The sequence below is a fragment of the Notolepis coatsorum genome (genome assembly GCF_963971535.1).
Source record: "Notolepis coatsorum genome assembly, chromosome: 4".
Lineage (NCBI taxonomy): Eukaryota > Metazoa > Chordata > Actinopteri > Aulopiformes > Paralepididae > Notolepis > Notolepis coatsorum.
In genome coordinates, this window is record NC_140168.1 from 190,423,447 (window position 1) to 190,450,091 (window position 26,645).

General features: G+C 43.7%; 1 protein-coding gene across 1 annotated transcript in view; it reads right to left on the reverse strand.

The window, feature by feature from the left end:
* Positions 1-1,040: 1,040 nt before the first annotated feature.
* arap2 (ArfGAP with RhoGAP domain, ankyrin repeat and PH domain 2) overlaps positions 1,041-26,645 on the reverse strand; it is a gene marked incomplete at its 3' end in the record, with an annotated part of 497,512 nt that continues 471,907 nt past the window's right edge. The window contains 5 exon segments of the mRNA XM_084312192.1: positions 1,041-1,163; positions 7,604-7,801; positions 14,724-14,915; positions 20,257-20,357; positions 23,422-23,550. Of these exon segments, the coding sequence (XP_084168318.1) occupies positions 1,041-1,163; positions 7,604-7,801; positions 14,724-14,915; positions 20,257-20,357; positions 23,422-23,550 (743 nt within the window).

Consider the following 26,645-nt stretch of genomic DNA (forward strand, 5'->3'; position numbering starts at 1 on the left):
CCCCCCCACATCCGGTCAACATCAGATGATAAGCAGTAACTTCTAGAAGCACGTCCATTTGAATTTTTTTTATCTCGCGCCGATCGCTATCAAACTGTATTTGATCATCAATATAATGCATTTAGGGCTATAAATCACGTTCTGCAGAATGCTGCAGAAAACGATAAAAACATATTTATACTTTAGACCGTATTTTAGTATGAATATGTGAATGAAAAAGTATAACGTTCCTACATCCTGAACGATAGATAATTGACGTTGAATGGGCCATAGTAATGTCAATTTAGCAATACAATTTAAAAAGTTATAGCCCTGCAAAGAAGGGGAACTTCTCCATAGACAAATAGAGCTGGCAGAGGATGGTATAAGGATGTACATAAGCGTGGCAAAGAAAGTGTTAAAGTGCTGTTGAACACAGAGGACCTGCTCTTTAAAGTGCTGTTGAACACAGAGGGGAGGACTTGCTCTTTAACTACTTAACTGACAGGCAACATTTTCAGAAAACGCCTGAAAATTGCATACCCAAAGTAATCTGCAATTTTTATACTTTATACGTATAGCACATGCATGAGTCTGGTCTCTTTTGAAAGGAAACATTCTGAATGTTCATCCACAACAGGAAGACATTTTGAAATTAAGTTAAGTTTTTACATTTTTGTATAATTTTTTTACTTCCATTTGAATTATCTTGCCAACAGAGGCCTCTTACAGGTTCTAGCTGATAGGTATGACCTGGAAACCACAATGGGTCCATAGCATAAAGCATTATCTAGTACAGGTCCAAAGTTGATAACAATACCACAGAAAATGTGTGTTTTACACAACTTTTTATAATGGTATGTCTACGTATGCATTTTTCCAAAATGGCCACTTAGAGTATCCAAATACAAGATACAAGATTCATTTATTGCCACACAACCAGGTTGGTGGTATTTGTGATCGGTACAGTGTATTGAAGCTCTACAGTACATAAAACTGGAACATAGATACATTTACCCCCCCCCCCTCCCAATAATAAAACAAATGGCCACTTGGAGACCCTATGTGCTGTTGGACACAGAGGGCAGGACTTGACTGTACCTGGTCGGGGGCTTGAGCTTCTTCTTCACACCCAGGTAACACTTCACAGACTTGAGTGGGACTTCTCTCTCTGCTTTAGTGCTCTGGGGGGACAGACAAACAAACAAACAGGAACAGCATGTTTACGTGGGTAGCGGGGAAGTCGTACCAGAGACGGGAGGATGGAACAGAGACGCAGGAACTCCCTATAGCTACTTCCTTCAGCAGCTCCGGGAACACGAGCAGACGAGGGACTCTACAAGATAAACGGAGTGAGACGCAGACTAGCCGATACCTGTAAAAGCAGAGGCGGTTTGTTTAATGTCATTCAGTGGATGGAAGGGATTTTTGTAATATTTTGGGTATTTCACAGTTTTTCGACGATTTACAAAAATCTAGAGTATGTTTGGGTTTGGCTAGTCTTGACATCAAAATATATTTGATTTAGAAAATATTGAAATTGCCTTTCCTGAAATGAATTTCATTGATTGCTATTTGCACAAGTCAGCTTCTCTCTCTCTCTCTCTCTCTCTCTTCTCCTGCTCACCCCCCTCTCTCTCCATTCTCCTCCTCACCCCCCTCTCTCTCTCCATTCTCATCCTCACCCCTCTACTGTACTTCTCTCTCATTGCATTTTCAGCGAGGACATCGCCTCGTATACATTTTCCCATCCGTCTCCCCTCTTCTTATCCAGCCTCTTTGGTCACATCATCAATGATCGAGTGTCAAGTCAAGTCAAGTCAAGTCAAGTCAAGTCAAGTCAAGTCAAGTCAAGTCAAGTCAAGTCAAGTCAAGTCAAGTCAAGTCAAGTCAAGTCAAGTCAAGTGTTCCTTTATTAATCACCTTGGGAGCTATAATCCTCATAGCAGCATGGGTGGGGGGGTACAGATAGGTTAGGTAGTAATAATTACAGAACATAGAACAAAGTGCAAGTAGTAATGATAACAGTGATAACGGTAGTAGTAGTGAACAGTAGTGAATGACAGTAGTAATAGTGATGATGGTGTACATGGTCCAAACCGTAATAACACGCTGCACCAGAGTCTCTGCAGTGTTTATTATCAAGAGTTCTAACAGTTCTCAAGTTCACCAGCCGTTAGCTCTCCAGCAGTTGGGAGGAGTCCGTGCCCACGGTTGTGGAGCCTGATGGCTACTGGCACGAAAGACTGGGGGGATAAGTCTGTGGCTGAAAAGTGCTTCTCATCCTGGCTAGCTCCTCATAGAGGGGGTGGGAGGGTTTCGCATCCTGGCTAGCTCCTCATAGAGGGGGTGGGAGGGTTTCTCATCCTGGCTAGCTCCTCATAGAGGGGTGGGAGGGGTTCTCATCCTGGCTAGCTCCTCATAGAGGGGGTGGGAGGGGTTCTCATCCTGGCTAGCTCCTCATAGAGGGGGTGGGAGGGGTTTTCCAGTATAGCATTAAGCTTTTTCCTCATCCTCCTCTCGGCCGAGAGAGACATTCATGTTATGTATGTCAACGTTCCACTTAGGCTACGTTCACACTGCAAGCTTTAGCGCTCAATTCTGATGTATTATTGCTCAGATCAGATTTTGGTTTTGGTTGTTCGCATTATTTCCTAAATCTGGCCACGGTCACGTGAACCGGTCAAGCTCCTGAACTGACCCTCATTGCGCAAATGAAAACAAAAAACTGAAGATGGACATGGTTAATGGTTTAATTTATAAGTTGATGCAGTGGAGGCCAGCTGATTAAAACAAATCAGACCTTATCTGATTTAGGACAACATTATGAAAGTGGCCCAAATCAGAATTGAAAAGATCAGATTCCATGTGATTTGTGCTGTTCACACTGAAACAGATCTGAGTCACATACTGAATGAGCAAAAACATCTGATTTGGGCCACTTTTTTGTCTGCAAATGTGTGAACTTAGCCTTAGTTTTGTCTACTCTCCTGATGTATAAATACTGTGTTAGCTCGTCATTCTACAGAGATCTAGGCTATAGGGCCCATTGCTGTCACTCAGGTTTCTTCGTGTCGCAACACGTCATTCTGTCAGTAAACTCTGTCCTTAATCAAAGACTCTGTCGTCCGCATCCGTGAATAATATCCAATCAAATTACTCAGGAACGCCTCGGACTATCAATTAAAATTTCCCGACTGCTAATTCCCACCTCCTCTGTTAATTTGACACATTCCTGAGCAAACCGTTATTACACTAATTAAGGCGAAGAGCAGCTTTCATTCAAAGCATTCTGCCCCCCCCCCCCCCCTCTCCTCCTCGCTCCCTCCACGCCAAAGCTGCTCATCCGCCTCCATCGATTATCAACGCGTCTTCACACCTCCTTCAACCCGTCCCGTGTCTCAACTAGCAGAGAGACGCGCTGAAGAGGAGGTGCCTCCGGAGAGAAGGGATCCGGGGATACGGAGGTCCTAACGCAACAACGCACTCTGCTGCGTTAACCCTTGTAGTGCTGCTCTCTCTTTTTAATCTTAATGAAGGAGGACTGATCACGTTATACTATACTAAAGAGAATAGCCAAAGACTCTAGCCACCCAAACAACTGCCTCTTTGCACTGCTGAGGTCAGGGCAAGTGCTACTAGAGTCTCATGGTCGGCACAGAGAGACTCGAAAGGAGCTTCTATCCATCTAGGCCAGGGGTGGGCAATTATTTTTCCCGGGGGGCCGAATGAGCAACTGAAAATATGTTGGAGGGCCGGGCCAAAATTCCAAACTCAATTATGCATAATATACATTTTATTTCTATATAAAAAGCAGTAAATGGCATTGTTTTGACCCCTGGTAAGAGTGTATGTTATTATTTGGCAATTAAAAGGTGAGGTTAGCTTTCAAAAATATCATTTATTCAAATAGAATTTATTTCCAAAATGATGAACAAAATGTGAAACATTAATAACAAAGGGCATGTATGAAAAAGTGTTATACAAATAAAGTTATTATTTTGAGTTTCATATACTATTGAAACAAGGATTTTCTTAGCTTTCTAAAGACATCACATCATCTTATAGCCAAAATAAACAAGACATGTCACTGAACTGTGTAAAGAAAAGTGTCCCAGTAGCCTTTTTTACTTTACATGTCTATATTAAACATTTAATGTTTTCAGAACTGTGCAAAAAAAAGAAAAAAAAAAGATCAAGTGTCCCATTTCACTTGTTATATTTCCACATTTTAGTGTTCTTCAGCTTTTTTTTTTTTTCATTCAGTGTGATAAATCCAGTCTCTGTTGAGCTTTAAAGGAAAACTCCAACATTTTGGGAAATTAGCTTATTTAACATCTTCCCTGGAGTTAGACAAGAAGATACATACCTTTTTTGTCTCTGTGCGTGCATTTAGCTTTGGGAACAGTCGCTCCGTTAGCGTAGCTTAGCTTCATCCGGAGCTTCATCACTGGAAGTGGGGGAGATCCGGAGCCTGACGTTCCCTTACACTGTATACAGTCACGAAATACACTCCAAATACAACTCCAAAACGTTCATGTAAACATGTTGTGACCTGTGTATTCACCACATGGAGAAATAAAAAATAATTGAATTAGACAATTACGTTTTATAAGCAAATATACTCTGAACAATTTTTTGCCTAACCACTCCTCTCTGAGCGCAGTCAGTGATTTCAACGTGTCGTCGTGATTGTTGACATTCTCATTCATTCAAAGGATCCGAACCGATTGAAGTTTATGGATACCATGACTTAAAATCCTCTTACCTCCCCAATTTAGAAAACAGTAATCCAATGGCTGGTATTGATAATATACTACTAACTACTGGACGCTCTGAGCTAACCGGAGCTAACACAGAACAGGATGGTAAAGCATATATAATGACTTCCTTTCTGGGGTTTTCAAAATAAAAGTGCGACGTTTATAGCAGCGGAAAACGTTTATTTTGTACATTATCTAATGTTAACACGAACCTAAACTAACTTTAGGTTAGTTGTAACGTTAGTTTAGGTTCGTGTTAACGTTCGATAATGTACAAAATAAACGTTTTCCACATGTTTACATGAACGTTTTGGAGTTGTATTTGGAGTGTATTTCGTGACTGTATACAGTGTAAGGGAACGTCAGGCTCCGGATCTCCCCCACTTCCAGTGATGAAGCTCCGGATCTTCCCCACTTCCAGTGATGAAGCTAAGCTACGCTAACGGAGCGACTGTTCCCAAAGCTAAATGCACGCACAGAGACAAAAAAGGTATGTATCTTCTTGTCTAACTCCAGGGAAGATGTTAAATAAGCTAATTTCCCAAAATGTTGGAGTTTTCCTCCATCAAAGTCAGGTTGCATGTCTGAGGTGGAGATGCGAAGCACAGCTGCCAGATGTTCATCAGTGAGAGAGGATCTGTACCTGGACTTGGTAAACGTCATGACTGAGAATGTCTGTTCATATATAGGTGGATCCAAAGAGAACCAACAGCTTCTGAGCATGTCTCCTCATGTTTGGAAAGTTCTCCTCCTTGAGAGCAGAGTAGAACTCTAGCAGTGATGCTGACTTAAAGTGCTCTTTCAGTAGTGAATCAGACTGCAGGTCAATGAGTTCAAGCTGAACATCAGTGGGTGCACTATCAACACTGCAGGTAAAGGGAGAGGAAACCAGCTGCATTTCATCCTCAACCTTTTTGAAATCTTGAAAACGCCTTGCAAATTCATCATGCAGTGCTCCCAACATGGATGAGTACCTGTGCCGGTGATCAGCTGATGGTTTGACTTCTTTCAGGGTTTTCATGTGTTTGAGATTGTTGCTGCCTAGTTGCCTTGAAATTAATTGCAACTTTGTCATGAAGGCTTTCACATGGCTATGCATTTCATGAGCAAAATGTAATCTACCTACCTCAGTTGTGAAAAAAGAAATCCAAACTTCAAATAACCACACTTTCCACCGTTTTCGGCTTGCCCCGACTGCTTTGTTATTGAATCAAATTGAATTCAATCCTAGGTAAGCGTATATTGTGCGTGTGAACGTTGACATGAAAAGAAAAAAGTAAAAAAAAATATATATATATATATATATATTAATTATTTTTTTTTTTTTTTTTTTATTATCATGTAATCTTTCGCGGGCCGGTCAGAATCATCCGCGGGCCGTACAATGCCCAGGTCTGATCTAGGCCATCAGGATGCTCAATGTGGACTTAAACTCACCTTAAACCTGAATTCACTTGAGACACTTTAAACACTTTTTAAACAGTACACCATATTTGTATCTATTTATTCCTACACATTTTCACTACCTCTTCTACCTAATTTTTGCATTTCGTTATTCTTTTTGCATTTTGTACACATTCGTTTTGTATATTATTGTATATTTTGTATAGTGTTTGGTACTCTTTTACTTTTGTACTTTTTACTGTATGAAGCACAATCTCAGGAGGCTCATACAGAACCAAGCATTTCACTATAATGTACATGTACCTTATATATGACAAATAAAACAAAACTTAAAACATGAAACGCAATCACACGTTAGGGGTTCTCACGGACCTCCACGTCGACAAGACATCAGCCCGCAGGAACTCCCATTTGACAAGGTTTCGTCTCAGGGAGTGGGACCCCTTCTCCATTTGAGAAGATTTTATTTATTGTTAGATATTATTATGTCTGGAATCAGTTGTGGTGGATACAAGGACCACAACTGAAACAAGCTCTAGGGCTTCATTGTATTTTTATCCTTTTGATCAATATTCTTTGTATTGTATTGCACAATCCTTGTTTTATTGCTTCAATAAAGACATCAATCAATCAATCAAAACCAGATTCAGTTAATTATGCACATGGTCAAATCTTCATGGTTGATACACATTTATTGTTAAAGTGTTGCTTTACCAGGGGTTTGATAGAGGACTTTATTTCTCTGGCCAGGAGAAAAACCAAGCTCCCTCCAAATTCTGTGAGTTTGCCTCAGGAGGAGGTTGGGGGTGGTGGGGAGGGGTGAGCAGGTGAAATAGAGATTAGGATGTGAGGGGAGAGGAAGGGGAGGATAAAGGGGGAGGTGTGAACAGAGGCATCAGAAGACAACCTCCACACAGTCTTAATTAAGTATTAATACTGTACTTTAGGAGATACCAGTGGTGAAAGCTGAGAACAGGTTGGAAAGGAACCCAACCTGAGAATGACATAATGATAAGATAAGATATTTCCTTTATTGATCCGCTTTGGGAAATTCGGGAGTCATAGCAGCATGGGGGAGGGGAGCTACATATATGGGCAGGGCAATAGTAGAAAGTCATAAATATAGGCAATGAAATTGTATCTGAATATAAAAATATTAGGAAAAGATAAACAGTGTAAACAACATAATTAACTCTGAATATGAAAATATGAGAAAAATAAACAGTGTAAATAAAGATGCAGATGAGGGTCTGTATGCCCTATTGGTTATATTATACAGTACAATAAATATAGGTAATAAATAATTGGAATCTTACTTCTGTGACATAAGGGCAAAATGGCCACTGTGTGTGAATAGGGTCAATTGTGACAACTTCTACTGAATGAAAACCAGTCCCCATTTCAGTCCCAGAGGACACCCGGCAGGTCCCGCGGACCTTAGGTTGAGAACCACTCACTTTGATGTCTTTGTACAGCTGCAGCTTCTCCGGCCGCAGCACCACGTACTTGTCCTGGAACCTGTGACCCGACAGCAGCTTGGACGAGCCGTCCCGGAACTTCAGGTGCTCTCCTTTAATGGACTGCATTTGGTCTGCCGGCGGAAGAGAGGACAGCACGCGCTCAGTGGCGTAATAAGCAACATTACTCCCAATCGTCTTCCGAGCACAAGGGGCCGTGGGGAGGCTTGAGGAGCAGGCACCGCAGACCTGTGTCTGTACTCTGAAGTGGGCATATATACAGTATATTATATTGTTGATTTTTATCTAGTTTTAGCTCCACACATTTTATGTTCTTTTAGCAGTTTTAGCCCTTCTTATTTTATGTTTTTTACTCTTTTACTACCGGTAGTTTTAGTCTTGCTTATTTTTATATTCTTTCTTTTTATGCTTTTATGTTCTTTTTTACAATGTAGCGCTTTGAGATTTGCTCCACAACTATAAAGCGCCCTACAAATCAAATATATTATTATTATTATTATATATATGTATATAAATACAGTGTTGATACACTTGCATATTATATATACAATACAATTATACAGTATATATATATATTATATATATACTGTATATTTGTATTGTATTGTATATATATATATAATATATACCTACCTACTGCTTCCACTGTCTACAACTGCCCTACACTGTAATAGTAATCATAATAATCATAACTACCCACCTCGTACTATAGTCTATCCATATAACTCTGTATGATAGCATGTACAATAGTGCTGAATATACCGTATATATATATATATATATATATATATATATATATATATATATATATATATATATATATATATATATATATATATATATTAGAGCTGGGCCGTTAACGGCGTTAACGTGCTGCGTTAACGCTATACTAGTATCGCGCGATAATATAATTAACGCATTTTTACCTTTATTTACCCAGGGTAGGTTCGCTGAGCACAGATGCTCTTTTTCAGGAACGCCCTGCTTCACATTCACACAGTTCCATTCACACCTGGGAGCTGCCCAGTACAACCACAGTTGACACCATTGGCCACTGAGCAACTCCACTGGAGCAGTTGATTCAAGCCATGTCACATAGTTCAAGTTTGAAATGATTCTTTCTGTTTTGCTCCTGAGAGTGTGCTAGATACTGTACTGAACTGGTAATACTATTTATTTGTGTTAACTTCTGAATAAAACAACTTATTAAACACAAGTACATCTTATTGAACATTATTTTGATATTTCATTACCAATTATCATAGCAAAACAGCTTTTTCAAACAGTCTGTAATGCATTTTGGAAACGGGAGATGGGCTCATGGTGTAATGGGCCACCTGGCCTGAGAAACATAAGGAGGAAAGAAAAAGTAAGGACTTACTTCTGGTCATTATTTGGGTAGAACACACATATTTTGAATGCCTTCGGCAGTTTTTTTTTTTTTTTTAGCCATTTTAATCTAGATTAATCTAGATTAAATCCAGGATTGCAGATAGATTAATCTAGATTAAAAAAATTAATCTATGCCCACCTCTAATATATATATATATATATATATATATGAATATAACTGCATATAATCCTTCTATATACCTACGTACATACCTGTATACCTGCATATAACCACACAACTCTGCATGATAGCATGTACAATAATTCTGTATATAGTGTATACTGTATATATATATATGTATTTATTCTTGCTGTGTATATATATATATATATATATATATATATATATATATATATATATATATATATATATATATATATATATATATATATTTGTCTGTACATACCTGTATATAATAATTTTTACATATCTGTACAGTAAATTATATAGCTATACAGTATATGTACATATCCTACTCTTACTAGTTACGCTGCTGGCCAGTATGACTTACTAGTACCATAGTGTCTTTATACCTGTAATCACTGTACATATACTGTAAATACATCTGATTATCACTATTACACAGCAGTACTAATTTATATATTTTATACTTTACTGTTACATTTGCACACTGCTTGGATGCCAAACTTATTTTCTTTGTACTGTACTTGTGCTGTATGATTACAATACATTTGGAATCGAATCGAATCTATTTATATGTGTATCGATGAAGAAGAGGGAAATACTGTATGTATTTGTGCTAATTTGATTTGATCAAATAAATTAAAAGGCCATTGTTTGACATTAACCGTTTCTGCACCAAAAACGAGTTAACTCGTTATAGTCCGCCAATCGAATTATGCCAACAACGAGTAAACTCGTTATTGGATCGTTATTTATTTTATTCGCTATTTCCATTCATAATTCATCCTGCTGTGCTGTAGGACTCAGTGGCACTCTGTCTGAGACCGCAATGGGGCGATACCGCCGCCTAACGCCTTGCGGCCGCTAATGCGCTCCATTTGAAACGATGTGGTTTGTTTTCTCGGCCGAGCTGCGGTGTGGGGGCGGGGTCTAAACACTCCGGCAAAACAAGCGGTTACAACAGATGCATCGACAAGGGTCACCGCCCGCCCGTTCAATTACTTTGGTGGTAAATGTGGGACACACTACCGCAACCAGTATTTGGAATGGCGATCAAATAATTGGATTATTCTTTTTGCAGTACATCATAGACAAGGTAAGGACTACATATTATCAATCTTGCGTTGATCCGATAATTTTTTTCCCGCGATCAAAGCCTGTGTGTGTCTGTGTGTGTGCCGTTGGCTGCAATAAAAGCACGGAGGGCCGGTTTTCCCCCGTCCCCTTTCGTGCATGCATGATGAAACATAATACCGACAATCTAGCATTGATTTCAGGATGATTCAATAAACAAGCGAGAAATGGCAACGTGTTTAGTGGATTTCACTAAAGGGCTGTTTGACGGAGTTCCCTGGGATTACACAGGATCACTCTACAACTATACTCATATTCACCACGGTATAAAACGGAAATGTATAGATGAAAAAATAATCAGTTTTTTGCATGTTGACCGTGTCGTGGAAATATATTATCATGTTCTTATATATCTGTGTTGAGATATCATGTTATACAGCTTGACTTTCAGTATGACCAGGTTGACTGGTTGATGTGTGTGTCTCTTTAAGAACACACTGACATCCCACCAGTCATAACCAGTGACTGAGAACCATTTTTTGTTTACCTTCGTCATCATATCTGATATATTATGTTATGTCTGACAACTGTGTATTTGGCATACGTGTGAACAGCGATCTGGGTCATTTTATGGCCAGATGCTACTGTGTGAACATGTGTCTCTGACTGTAAACTGAACTTTCATACGTGGCCACGGTGAAATAAACGTTCTTCTTATTGTTAATAAACTTTCTTCTTATTAATAATGACTCAGAATGATTTGAAAACGGCTCATCGTTTAGTCCTTTAATATTTCCCATTACAGATGGCGACGAGTGAAATTATGGGATATTTTTTTTAACTAGTTTATTACATTTTAAAGCGATGGGAGTCGAGGTGGCCGCGGAACGGGCTCTGCAGACAGGGTGAATCTTGGGTTTCCAGGGGAGCGCTGTCCTGTCTCAAACTCCTCCGCGCATTGGGGGGGGGGAGAAAACCAGCTGCGCCGTCCGTTTGGCTGTCACCTCCGACTTGAACCTTGGGAACGCGTGGGGAACATTCGGTGAGCTGTTGGCATTCTGTTTAAAACGGTTTTGTTTTGCATCTATAAAGTAGTTAGGTTACGATTAGATTAGGGCGTCTAGGTTGACCAGATAGCGTATGACACAGAGTGGTGATTGCCGACGAGCAGTCCAGGGGAGAAATAATATCTCTTGCCTCAAATCCTCCGAGATAATACAGGAGAAGGGGGACGCCTGTCTACGACTGTCTTGTCAACTCTGACAGGTAAACCTATGGGGATGCGAGTGGGATATTGAAGTGGGGTTCTGGGTCTAGAGGGTGTCTAACATTAGAACATAGTTTTTCTTTGTGTGTGTAACCCTCTTGTTTTCCTCTGATCACTTGGATTTAAGGGGTACGTTCTGGTAATTAGCGAGAATTACATTTGTATCCGATAAGGTAGGCGTGTGCAAAGTGAACTGTGAGCATGTTGGGAATTACAGGAGTTCATGCAATAAATCCCACTATTTAGACACAAGGCGTGGGTTATCTTTTAGGCACTGATTCTGGTTTTTTCACAAGGAGGCGGGAAGAGAGTCCGTGCGTGGGGAATACCAAGAGGGGAGGCAGGTGCTGTGTTGTGTGATTAGTTTCTATCACCTATCTGGTCAAAACTGCAGTTTTTCTGAAAAGAAATAGGATAGGGCGTTGTTAATACGCTGTTTCACAGAGCTTTTTATCCCCGAGTGCTTAGAGGAAACACATTTTTTGGGGGCCACATATTTTATTTTTGTTTTGTTTAGGTTTTGTCTGTTAAGGAAAAAGAAGCGTGTTAAAGAATGGAGGATGTGGACAATTTAGAGGAGCAGGGAGCAGCCTGTGGGGGTCAAGTCAAGTCAAGAGTTTTAATTGTCACGGCATACAAGTATACAATGAAATGCGGGTGGTCTTGCCCGCGACGATGTGCAATACAGTGGTACAACATATAATAGAATCCAATAAAAATACAGTGGTACAACATATAATAGAATCCAATAAAAAAAAAACATTGTGCAATAAACAGGTAACAGGTAACATGGTGTGACATCTCGGTATCTGTACATAGTATTTACAGAGCATTAGGACATGCTAGGTAGCTTTAGTAGTGCAATACACTGTTCCTGTTGTTATACTAATTTAAAGTGGCCTTTCCTCTTGGCCATAAGTGTGCGTGTGTGCGGCATGAGTGTGTGCCCGCTCGTGTTAAAGTGTTAAAGTGGCTGCTAGTGTGTGAGCGTGCACAGCGTGCGTGTCGTGTGTGTACTTGTGTGTGCTTGTGTGTGGATAGTTCAGTTTCTGTGGCACTCAATGTTCATTGTTCAAGGCTCTGATGGCCTGGGGGAAGAAGCTGAGCCTAAGCCTCTCCGTCCTAGTAGCTGGGGTTCGCAGGCGTCTGCCTGACCTCAGCAGCTGGAACAGGCTGTTATTGGGGTGGTGGGGGTCTTTCATTATTCTGCAGGCTCTGGATTTGCACCTCTTGTTGTATAGAACCTGCAGGGGAGGTAGCGCAATACCCGTGGTATGCTCGGCTGAGCGCACCACTCTCTGTAGGGCCTTCTTGTCCTGTGCCGTGCTGTTTCCATACCAGGCAGTGATGTTTCCGGTCAAGATGCTCTCTACAGCTCCTGAGTAGAAGGACTGGAGTATCTTCCCCGATACTCTGAACTTCCTTAACTGTCTCAGGTGGTAGAGGCGCTGCTTCGCTTTCTTTACTACTGTGTCTATGTGTGTTGACCATGTCAGATCCTCTGAGATGTGGACCCCCAGGTACTTAAAGCTGCTCACCCTGTCCACGGTAGCCCCCCGTTAATCATCAGTGGTGTGTGTGTCTCCTGCTGTCCTCTCCTATAATCCACAATCAGCTCCTTGGTTTTACCAATGTTCAGGAGCAGGCTGTTGTCCTGGCACCAGCGTTCCAGTACCTCAACCTCCTCCCGGTAGGCCTTCTCGTCGTTGTCCGAGATCAGCCCCACCACCACCGTCTCGTCTGCGAACTTCACTATGGAGTTGGAGCTGAACTTGGCCACACAATCGTGTGTGTAGAGTGAGTACAGCAGGGGGCTTAGAACACAGCCCTGGGGGGACCCGATGCTCAGGGTGATGGTGTTGGAGGTCTGACCCCCCACCCTGACCGCCTGGGGTCTTTCACTCAGAAAGTCCAGTACCCAGGCGCTCAGGGCGGAGCTCAGACCTAGCTCGATCAGCTTGTCCACCAGTCTGGTGGGGACTATGGTGTTGAACGCTGAGCTGTAGTCAATGAACAACAGTCTCACATAGCCCCCCTTCTGACGGTCAAGGTGGGAGAGAGTGCTGTGCAGTACCTGGGAGACCGCGTCGTCAGTGGACCTGTTTGTCCTGTATGCAAATTGCATAGGGTCCATATCACTGGGGAGGGAGGCACAAATGTGGTCCTTGACCAGCCTCTCGAAGCATTTCATGACCACAGAGGTGAGTGCCACCAGTCTGTAGTCATTTGGACATGTTGGGGAGGGTTTCTTCGGTACAGGGATGATGGTAGACATCTTGAAGCAGGCAGGGACCACTGACTCCACCAGGGATTGATTAAATATGGCGGTGAACACCGGGGCAAGCTGGTTGGCACAGGACTTAAGTATGCGTCCTGTTATACCATCTGGGCCAGCAGCCTTCCTGGTGTTCACCTGCATAAATGCTCTTCTCACACTGTGTTCCGACAACGAGAGAGCGCCCCCGCCCCCCCGCGGTTGCCCCCCCCTTCCACAACAGCCGGTGCGCCAGTGACGTCACTAGCCAGAGGGCTAGCGGCGACACTGTCTACACCGAACCGAGCGTAGAAGGAGTTGAGTTTGTCCGCGAGAGAGGCGTCGTCGCTCCCCATTGAGGGGGCGCTGACTTTGTAGTCAGTTATTGTCTTCAGTCCCCGCCACAAGCCTCTTTTGTCGTTTTGTGCCATTTGTGTCTCCAGTTTATCAGCATATGTCCTCTTAGCAAGTTTAACAGCCTTGCGCAGAGTGTAGACTGAAGCCTTGTACTCTTCCATATTTCCTGACTCTCTGCCCAGGTTATAAGCCGTGGTGCGAGAGTTCAGGGCTGCTCTAATAGGTAAGCAGATCTTTTTAATCTAAGCCTGATACCTCCTCGTCTTCCTCTATGCCTCTTTCTGCCGTTTCCTTTGTTGCCGTTCTCCCGCTTGATTTCTGTTAGCCATTCTGGGCATAAAGTGTCTCCAAACTCCTCTTTGAGTCCGGAGTTTAGGTCCATAAGTGTCTGGTGGTCGTATGACATACCCGCCAGTGATGTTTTAATAAAAAAAGTAGAAAAAACAAACATAATAGCAAAGAATTTGCACAATCGTCGCGGAGCTAAACCAAAGGCGACTGACCGGGGTCGCGCCATAGTAAGGGGTGTGAGGGAAGAAGCTAACACTTTGTTTTATTTTTCTTCCCCCACGGCGGTGCTTTCCCGTCTGCAGGTTCCCGGGTGCGTTACCGGCCCTCCCGCCACGACAACGGCCTCGTTGCGAGGAGATTGGACGGTCGGGCAGTCGCAGTTAGCACTGGTGAGGACTTTTCTCACAGCTTCCGTGGGGCAGAGGATCCCGAGACGGAAGAAAACAGAGTTGCGAGTCGGGACGGAAGCCGGCAGCGCATTGGCTGGGGGGCACGGCTGGAAGGCATCGACCTGAGGACATGATGATGGCAGGCAGAGTATAGCGCACACACATGCTTACATGCATGCACGCTATGAGAAGGGGAGAAGGCAATTCTAGTTGAAATGCAATTTTTCATTGGATATTTATGAAAAGGGTAGAAAACAATTCTAGTTGAAATGCAATTTTTCATTAGATATTTCCACTGAAAAACCCTATAAGATTTGTAACAGGCTTGATCCACTGCGTCATAGAAGAGCACAGTGTACATTGAGGTCTGCACACAGCAAAGTGCTGATCGATAGAAATACAGGTACAGGAATCTACTAAGACCGGCCATGTAAACAAATCACTGACAATGGCCCTTCTGAATGTTAGATCATTGAGCAACAAATCTTTCTTAATCAATGATCTGATAACTGAAAGTAGTTTGCAATGCATGTTCCTAGTTGAGACCGGCTAGGTGGCATTATTTTTTATAAACGCAGGGTTTGTTATCACTTCTCCCCAATACAGAAGAGGACTGTTTTTTCTCATCATCACATTGTACCAGCCACCAAAATACTCATCAATATTTACATAAATTAACACTTATGTCTGTGATCAATACATAGAACTATCCTACGGGTCGAATGTGTTGTTTTTGTACAGCACAGATACAGTACAGTAGCATGCAATGGTGAAGAGGAGGGCAGTAGAAAATAAAACAGGCATATGGTCAGAGATACGAGCACGTAGAGAGACGACACTAGGTCTAAAAGGACCCACTGGAATTATGTGCGCTATCATACAATAAATAAATCGATTAATTGCCGCGAGGATTGAAATGAATGCAATGATTTTGAGCTTGGCTATAGCAACGCCAGCCACATATAGCTTAACTACATTTCTCAATAGTGTCCTTTTAACGTTATAGCGTTATGGGTAGTGTAACGTTTGTTGTTTTTTAGACCCAAGTGGTTACTCGCTACTGCCGGAGAAACTGGACTGCTAACGTTCAGTGGTGCTTGTTCAGTGCTAATAACATTAGCTAAATAGCTAACAAAATGAGTACAACGTATAGCGTGGCTACGACACAGAATGACGTTAATACAATTACATGCATCATTGTTTACAATAAACGGGTGGGGCTGGTCAAAGGACTGAAGACGGGGACAAGTTAAACATGAATCAATTTATTATAATGAGTCGTTTCGGGTCGTGCCTACACACCGCAGGGCTACTGTTCTAGTATATACAGGTTTGACGCTTCCTCCTCATCGTTGATTGCCTGTAGTAGCTGCATCTAACGTTAGTAGCTAACGTTAAAACGAACCTAAAGTTAGTTGTTCACCAACAATCTCAACGTTTGTTTTATCATTGGCTCAAAAACACAGAACCGGACGAGACAAGTTGTTCGCGCATAGGATAATCACACAACAATACTTCCGGTCCGGTCGGTGGGCTTCAAAATAAAAGTCTAGAACACCGGAAAAGACAGAGCGGTGGGCTTCAAAATAAAAGTCCAAAACACAGCGTTTTCCTCCGCGAGTACTCGAGTACATCATGTGACCCAGGATGGCCTCTCTGCAACACGAATAGCAGTATGGGTGGTTAAAAGAACTTGAAACGGACCTAACTGTAATCCGCTGTTGATAGTGAAAACGTTAGGTTATGACTATAACCAAGTTCTGTTAATTAGGGGTGACGCTCGGCATCACTCATGCACTCCCTTGCGTATGTGCACTGAATAAATTCCACAAATGTACCTTTAATACCAGTATTTGTCTGACCACACCCCTCGTTAGCTTACCTTCATAAGCAGGTGTGTGGTCACCTGCTCTCCTCCTTCCCAAGCTTTCACCACAAAGTGAGGTCAAGGGCTGCAGCGGCGTCGGATGCCGAGCGTCACCCCTAATTAACAGAACTTGGTTATAGTCATAACCTAACGCTCTGTATCATTAGGGGATCCGCTCGGCATCACTCATGCACATAGGGAGGCCGAGCGGAGCCACCGGCCGACAAATACACCCCGCTGAAGGCCCCCCACAACCATCAGAACAGGGAGGGCCGAGCCCCCCCGACCCCCCCTAATGGAGGGCACCCCCCCTATTAGAGGTTTCCCGGGAGGGCGACGGACCCGACCGTGCGAAGAGGCACTCAAGCAACTCAACGCACAGGGTGAGCAGACCGTGGCTTGACCCCACGACTAAACACACGCACAACCCGCATGCCACCCGGGAACGAACGGAGGGAACAACCTCGTTACTGCCCCCAGAATCACGGGGTCAAGGGTAAACCCAACCCCGTGGCAAGGCCGTAGCAGCGGAGCGCGAAGGAAGACCCAGACCCACCAAAGGGACTGGATCCCCTGGAACGGGGGCCCGGAGAAGTCCATGATGCCAGCATCAAGACCCCACCAGGTGGGCACTTAGTGACCCCGCCCCCCACATCGCCAGCGTATTCGGACAAAGGCCCCTCAGCCGAGCGGGCCCTGTCCCCCCAATAGTACACCGCCTGGCACACTGACCCTGCAGAACAGGCAGTCAGCATGGCCGTAAGCACACAAAAAAGGATAACCAACGGAAGCAGGCAGCGCACCGGGGAAAAGACCAGGCAACAGGCTGTTAACCCGAGCCTGGAGACTGCGGACGAGACAGGCGCCAGAGGGGACAGCTGAACACAGCCGCCCCCGGCGGAAGGGGCGCATGCTGGCGTTGTTGCATGACCAAGCCTCCATTTAAAAACCCCCACCCAGAGGGGTGGAGGCAGAGAAGGCTGACACGAATGGCAGACGTCATGAACGTGCAGGGGCACCCTCAACCGGTTAACCCGGGAGTTGACACTGCCCCAACACACCAGAGAACCAACCACCCAGTCGTTACCCTATGCGGTGGTTGGTCCCATAACCCCCCAGGAAAAAACTCCAAAACACACCTGCGGCACTGCCGCAGTAACCGTGTTCCAGTTCCCAACAGGGTCATCCCGGGCCTACGGGTCAACGAAAACATTTCTTCGGACCGGGCCCGGTGATACGGGGAGCACAGGGTCCCCCGAGGAGGTCAAAGACCACTCCAACAGGCCCCTCTTCGCCATGCGTAAGAGAAGAGCGCAAGAATGGAAAACCAGCCCCAACACCCCGTACTTGGTATTCCCAGGAGGTCACCCTACCAAGTACTAACCAAGACCAACCTGCGTGGCGGCCGAGAGCCGACGAGATCGGGCGTGTATAGGTTGGTACGGCCGTAAGCCATTACGACAGTGTAGAATACAATGTACCCAACAAGGGTTCCATAGCGCTTAACCCTGCGACACCCGGACCGACTTAGCATTTTTTCCCCTGAAAAAAGCCCAAGTCCCTCAGGGTACCAGAACAGCAGATCTGCAACCCCGGCGGACAACGGGTTTAACTGATCCGGACCAGCGTGACCAGAACCAGTCCCGTGCCCTAACCACGCTGACCTGCCAACTCCAGGAGAAGGGGCAGATATGCGTGTTGATCTTAAACATAAAAAGAAGGCGCCACTCAGACGTTTCGGTGCGAACCGCGCCCGGCGGCCCACCCCCAGGGCGTGAGACCCTTCCACACATGTTCAGATCCATTCCGTTATCATCCCCTGATATGAACGAGAACCCGTCGACAACCACACAGGTCGTCGGAAGAGGAAAACCCCCATCCCAATTGCTTTATAAAAACGCTGTTTTAACCTCAAGCAACCAAGGCGCGCCAGTCAGTACCTAATGTCCAACAGAACACCCTGAGCTAGCACTATGTGTGCGTTGGGCATATCCACATCAATAATAGGCTATTTAGACCATCTTATTAAATCCCCAAGACGCCCAGGGGAACGACAAGAGGGGCGGGATGCAACCAACTCCATGAATGAATGAATGAAAACTTTAACCAAAAGATTGCAGAAAGGGTACAACACAGTACGGCTCAATACACACAATTGTTAAGGGGAGGCAAACCTGAGAAAGACGTTAGTCTTGTTTCCATCAGGGACCCCCATTTCCAATTCATATAGACACATCCAACTCTTTATAATAATAAAGAAGAAGCATCACCCGTATGAACCCAACTGCACAGCTGGGAGTAAAAAACCGTTTACATGTTTTTACATCCAGTCACTCCTTTTGTCAAAGAGTAAAGACCGGACCTTCCCAGAAACCTTCCCACATGAGTCGTAGTCATGAAAAAGACATGCCAACTGTGAGTCACGTGACCAACTGACTCAAGTTTACACATAAATCGAGCGTAGCAGACCCATAAGCCCTACGCTCTAACTCGACACCTTAACACTTTGTAACTCATGGAAGGCGTCGCCATAGCAACATCGCTATGACGGGGGAAACCCTGCACACAGCTCCTGTTTGTAATAGGAGTCGGCAGGATAACCCTCCCCCCCCCCCTCCTTACAATCATATCAGATTGTAAGGAGCACCTGTTTGAATTGTTTGGGTTTGTTTGTTTGAGTTTGTTTATTAGATGTTGCTGGAGGGTGACACAGGAGGTTTTGCCTCACTTTGTTTGTGTTGCTGAAGAGCGTTTGTTCCATTATTTTCGGGATAAATGTCTACATATATATATGTGACTTCACAGGGTTAGTCTTGTGGGTGGTATGCATTACGCAATACAATACACACATGTACAGATGCGGTTACTGTAGCCTGCTCACTCTGTGCCACCCACACCCCCATTCACCAACTCATTTTAAATAAAGAGGTCAAGTATACAGTACAATGACCTATCTAAAAATCAGAAATAGACGTCAGATGGAGCTTTATAATGGAATGACCTTCGTCCAGCTTCAGGAAAACGTAGCGTGCTGACTATTTAAAAACCTGTTGAGTTTCAAATTGGACTTCTAAGCTCGAGCATATTTGTTTTGGATACGTTAGGAGGTTGTTTTTAGTTCAGGCAACAGTTCCAAATAGGAGTATGACACTCACACAAACAGTCAGGTTAATTAATACGACCCCCAATAAGAGTCTTCTAATCAAAACTGAGACTTGGGAACCACAGCTCCGTCTGGTAGTTAGAGGGTGTTTTTGTTCATAGTCATCTAGCTTCTTGATGCGTGTATGTTTAGTCTCAATATTGGTACGTCCCAGATGCATCAGAGGGGAGTGGGCTTCAATATTATATATAGTTTGTTTTTTTGGCCAACGAGACTGTAAAATGTTACCGGACAGATTTTTTTTTTTATTTCTTTCTCTCTCTTCTTTTCCTTTTGTGAGTCTCTCGCTGAGCGTGTCTCTCTTCAGACTCCTGTGCGGTCCAAGTACCCCGTCTCTGCCCGAGAAGAGGACACACGGCTATGGGGCGCAGAGGACCACTGACAAGTGCTGGCCCAGCTATTCTACTGAACCGGGGTTCGGCTCTGCAGTTACAGCTTTGACACTGGACAGTTCTCTGTGACCATGAGCCGGGGACAAAGATCTGTGAGACGGTTTCCAGCAGACCTGTTCCATCAGGGGCACGACTGAGAAACCTGAGTGGGGGAACCAACTACAGCTGATTACGGGGAGAGTAAGCTGTCCCAGTCTGCTGCAGAGCTAGGCCTATCGGCTGGTGAAAGCGTGCACCCAGCTGATGGGACGCTAAGAACATCAACTGACAGCCAGCCTGATATTATGGGTGGTCCAGAGATAGAGATCTAAGAGGCGGCTTCCATCATGCTTTCGACCAGACTCAGTGGGCATGAATTGATGACAAGGATCTAAGCCAGCCGGTCTTGCATCGGAGCCATGGACTGCAGAGGAGGGGGTGTTTGGACCATCGGCCGGGGGAAGGAGGAGAGACCGTTCCGGGATTCGTCACAGATGATAAATGAGGCAAGTTTGAACCAAAACACATACAGATATTACGGTATCATCCTAAGAGATATTAGGTAATAATGTACTGAACTTGGTTCAGAATGGAGATGTTTTTGAATATGCTGTACGTTGCAATGGTAAACTTGAGTTATGTGTGACTTCCCTGAGATTATATTTTCATTCTTTGTGAGGAGTCTGCAAATTTTGTTTTTGTTTCTTGCTGTTAATCTGTTTTCGCTAAAGAGTTTTGTGAGTGTTTTTGTTTTGAATAAGGGGAAATTATCTTTTTGGCGAAATACTCTCCTGTTTTTTTTTGTGATTTCTATTTTTCAGCTTGGTGATTAGAGGGAATATGGTGCAGCTGTTCCGGCCTTGACAAAACCAGAGGCTGGACTGTACTATTGAGTCCTCCGACCACGTCTGGACATGTGCAAAGAGACGTTAATGATGGTTGGCTGTTATGGCAACTTCTCTTTTGCACGTGACACGGGGTCTATGCAGAGGACCTTTTGTTTTTTAGATAATAAAAATAGTTTGTGCTGAGTTTTTATTATTTGTGTTATTTTTGGTTTGCGGATGATAATATTTTTTGTTGTCTTTATGAAGTGATAATGATTGATTATATTATCAGAGGAGGGAACTGTCGTGGAAATATATTATCATGTTCTTATATATCTGTGTTGAGATATCATGTTATACAGCTTGACTTTCAGTATGACCAGGTTGACTGGTTGATGTGTGTGTCTCTTTAAGAACACACTGACATCCCACCAGTCATAACAAAGTTGTTGTTGCTCCCAGTGACTGAGAACCATTTTTTGTTTACCTTCGTCATCATATCTGATATATTATGTTATGTCTGACAACTGTATTTGGCATACGTGTGAACAGCGATCTTGGTCATTTTATGGCCAGATGCTACTGTGTGAACATGTGTCTCTGACTGTAAACTGAACTTTCATACGTGGCCACGGTGAAATAAACGTTCTTCTTATTGTTAATAAACTTTCTTCTTATTAATAATGACTCAGAATGATTTGTAAACGGCTCATCGTTTAGTCCTTTAATATTTCCCATTACAACCGGAAGAAACCCACTGACAATCGACGGCGTTATTAGATCCATAGCTATAATATAAAATATAGGTTTAGCTCTACAAACAAGGTGAGCGATTACATGGGGTTAATGGGTGGCATGGCCTATGCACTTCCCGGACGGGGCGTGGCACGCATTGTGTTAATAATTGAACAGCACGTTGTTTACATATGTCACATGTTGTTTTATAAGGTCATGAATGTTAACACTTTAATCGCCGGGAATGCCGTAACTCGTCTTTGCTCGCCATGCTCATTCTGCCGAAGACGCCGTAACTCGTCTTTGATATCAATATTTCAAAAATCTGTGATCGAAATCATATTTCTCCTCCGGAGACATGAGATGTACTGGTGAGCTCCACTCAACTGTCTAACGGTTCAAGAGCGCCATCTGGTGGCCGATCGGCAGATCGGCCAACAGGAAGTGACGCGCCAAACAGGAAGTGCTCATCCATATTTCGTCCGGGCACTCGCGATCGTTAGCCGGACTCCATCTCAACACACTGGATAATCAATCGCTTGCCCTAACTCAATAAACAACGTTATTTGGACGTATATAGTATTATACAACCTGGAAATGGTTCATCTATATCAACATCCCATCATCGAAAACTGTCTACTCCAAGCTGATCGTCCAACGGCGCGAGGAAGATACGGTAAGATCCAGCGTTATTTTCTAACGTGTTCCATATAAACTGCTCTGATGACCATATGACCCACACTAGACGAATGATATAACGTTGCCCACGGAATTATAAACGACCCCCCGCCCATCCGGTCAATATCAGATGATACGTAGTAACTTCTAGAAGTACCTCCAGTTGAAATTTTTCATCTGGCACCGATCGCTACCAAACTGTATTTGATCATCAATATAATGCATTTGGGGCTATAAATCAAGTTCTGGAGAAAGCTGCAGAAAACGATAAAAACATACTTATACTTTAGACCATATTTTAGTATGAATATGTGAATGAAAAAGTATAACGTTGCTACAATAGAATTTAAAAAGTTATAGCCCTGCAAAGAAGGGGAACTTCTCCATAGACAAATAGAGCTGGCTAGGGATGGTAAATTATGAATTTAACCATGGCGATCAAAGTGTTAATGTTAATGGTTTCCATAGCAACACTACAGTATGTGGGGGATTCTTTATGCACACCGGGGCCAACTGTGCCCTAAAGGTTAGAGAAGCGGGTTTGTGACCGGAAGGTCACTGGTTCGATACCCTGGACCAGCGGGAAAAAATCTGTAGCGTAAAATAGCGACACTGAACTGGTGGCTATACTCGCGCATCGATTTTTTATTCTTACAAGCTCTCGCCAGACGTACCAAGTTCCCGGTAGCCCCACTAAAAACAATGACTTGAATACAAAAACATTTAATATATTTAATATTATTTAATCTGCCGACAGCCGGGCTGCCCCCAAAATAACAATACGTTTGCAAATTAAATGTTTATAATTAAAATACTTTTTAATACCATGTAAGGCCTAAAATTGAGAATTGTGAATTCAAGACTTTTTAAGACTTTTCAATACCCTGCAGATACCCTGAAAGCATTCGTGCTCAGTGATCTTACCCTTGGTAAATAAACAGGGGAAAAAACAACAACAATAATAAATAAATAACAAAAAACGTGTACCTTTATTGCCGGTTATGATTCTGGCCACTGCGAAGTTTCTGATGACGAGGAAGGCAGAGCTGGGCTCGTCCAGACCACTCCACTCCAACACCTCCTCTAGAACCTTTTCTCTGAAGTGCAAGGGACGCTCTGTTGAGAATAGAAGACAAACAAAAGGTTCGTCTCCACGACTAGAGAGAAGCCCACCCCCCCCCTCCCCCACTCTAAAAAAAGAACAACTAACAACAATAATGATAATAACAATCATTCCAATCTTGCCCACATACTCAAATTGCTCCCCCAGCTCCCACTTATGCCGTCAGGAACATCATATCAGGAAGTACATTACCGATATGTCGCCCCAACCCCCCCCTGATGCCCCCCCCCGTGCCTACCTGCATGATCTGTCGTTCAAAACGGGCAATTATCCTCTGTGAATCTGCACATGATTAGATAAAAAGTCTCAAAAGAGACCTATTATCCCGCCGTGATTGGTGAACAGGGTAAGCGCTATCAGAAGAAGATAAGTCTACTCGCCAACCCTGCAACCCCCCCACCCCCCTCCTAATTCATCCACCCCCCCACCCTTTAGTTCTTTATACCAGAGGGAAACAAAAGAAGAGAGAAAAAAAAAAAGGGCATAACTTATTCATAGCGGCGGCATATCTCCTCTCAGGGATCTCAGCAGAGCCCACGCCGCTGAGTTACTTCCTCATTTCCCGGCAAATATTAGCTTCCCCGGCTATCGTCCTGCGATAACAGTGTTTATCTATAGCTATCCGCCCCGAAAATGCCTAATTATAACGCTCCTTCTCCCTATTTCCCTTCACAGTGTTTATGAGCAGAACCTGTCACGCCGGCGCCTTCCAAATGGGCTTGGATGTTTACCCTGCGGCCAGATATATTGTCTCATATTGTCTCGCCACGCGCGGCTGGGGGGGGGGGGGGGGGGAGGGGGGGGGGGGGGGGGGGTGCTGGACCGTCGGCAAATATATTCAGTATTCACCTTTAGACCTATTACCGGAGAGGACGGCCTTTTGAGAGGAGGCAAACACACTATTGAACGCACGCGCGCACACACACACACACACACACACACACACACACACACACACACACACACACACACACACACACACACACACACACACACACACACACACACACACACACACACACACACACACACACACACACACACACACACACACACACACTTTCAGCGCCACGCTATCTCCCCATCTGCACACCCTGTGGCCAGGCTTAAAAAGATGGTCATTTTCACGATGTTTGCAGAGCTATATCTATATGCTATATTATAGCTATGGAGACAATAATGTGGCTCATTTGACAGTCACTTTCTCTCGTCCAAAATGTAAAAATGAAGGCATCAAAGGGGGGGGGGGGGGGGGGGGGTCGTTTTGAGATGCTCTGATCGTCAGCAAAGGGATACGTTTTGGAGTACGTGACATATGATCGTTGCGATCGATGTGAAATCATTGTAGGATAAAGTCCTTACCTTTGTTAGGAGGTATTCCAAAATGAATATTCCAATTGTCTGATCGCGATTTCCAGTTTTCGGGGGTTCTGGCGCTCAGCGCATGGCGGTGAAACCAGAGAAATGTCAGGTCTGGCGCTGAATGCGTTAATATGCACAATTTTACGCAAGACATTTTCTGTAAATAATTTACAATTTTATTTGATCTTACCTCATTTTATATTTTATTTGATCTTACTACGACTACTTATTGTTACCATTCTTGTATTCATTGATGTGTCTTAATTGTGCACCGTTGAGTCTGAGCTCGAAACACACAAGCATCTCATTACCTGCAATGCCCCTGTATTGTTGTGTATTGGCCAAATAAAGAACTTGAACGTGAACAAGCAGAGGACGGCGGTTGAACCGTTGGGGGGGGGGGGGGGGGGGGGGGCACGCCGGCTATAAGCGACTTGGCGACGAGGCTCAGAGTTTGGACTTCTGTTACTCACCACCGCCACCACCACCCACGGTGTGAAGGGATGCAGGCGTCTGTAGCGGTGATGCTATCTACGCATATCAATATGAAATGAGCTGGGTGAGCTCCCCTGGTCCATCACACAGGGAGATGATGGTAATTTATGACAGGAAGAGGATGATGATGATGATTAATAAATGTCCATAGCATCAAACGTCCGTTGCCGGGCCGAATTCCTCAGTATGCTCACTCTGGTTCCTCAGAACTATAGAATTATCTTATCGTCGCGGGGTTCCGTGCAGGAGTGCGGGTAGGATCTCTGCGTACTGTGTGCCTCTGCGTTGAGGATATCCCTTCCAACGACGGCCTCTTGAAACACAGATCACTAAATGGATATAGGAGACGGTCGGGGTAGAGAGAAAGAGAGAGAGAGAGAGAGAGAGAGAGAGAGAGAGAGATAGAGAGAGAGAGATAGAGAGAGAGAGACAGAGAGAGAGAGAGAGAGAGACAGAGAGAGAGAGAGAGAGAGAGAGAGAGAGAGAGAGAGAGAGAGAGAGAGAGCAAGAGAGAAAGAGAAAGACAGATAGAGATAGATAGAGAGATTTATTTTTTTTATTTTTTAAAGTACTTTATTTTGTACTGTATGAAACAAAAACTTTACATCAAGCCTTTAAAAAAGACTTTACATCTTCAAGATAAAAAAAACAATACAAACAAATAAATAAATAGAGCTTCACATATTCATAATGTTGTTAAAAACCAATTCATCATCAAAGACATCACAAATCACATTTCCATAACACCATTCCTGAGCAAAAACCTCCAAATTTCCCATAGCTTTATAAAACCTGAACTCCAGCCAGACTCTAGCCTTCACATTACAGCACCACACTAACACTGCATCCTGGTCCGGTTTATCTTCCACTTTGTTTCTCCTGTTTACATAAACTGCAAGCTTAGCTTCCCCCACCAGAAAATTAAGCAGTTGCCATTTTTTCTTATTGTCTTTTTTATATCCTGCTCCAAAAATATAACCAATAACAGAAAAGGTTTCACCAAAAAGCCTAAAAACGTTGGTGAGCAGCTCAAACAGCCCTAAAAGCCTGTTACACTCAGAATGAAAAACAGTCTCAGTCAACCCACAGAAAGGACATTTATTATCCACCTCTGGGTTGATGATGGAAACAAAAGCGTTCACTGCCACAGCACCATGCAGAATCCTCCACTGAAGGTCAGCCGTTTGTTTTTTTAAAGGAGGTTTATATAAAACTCTCCACACAGGTTGAG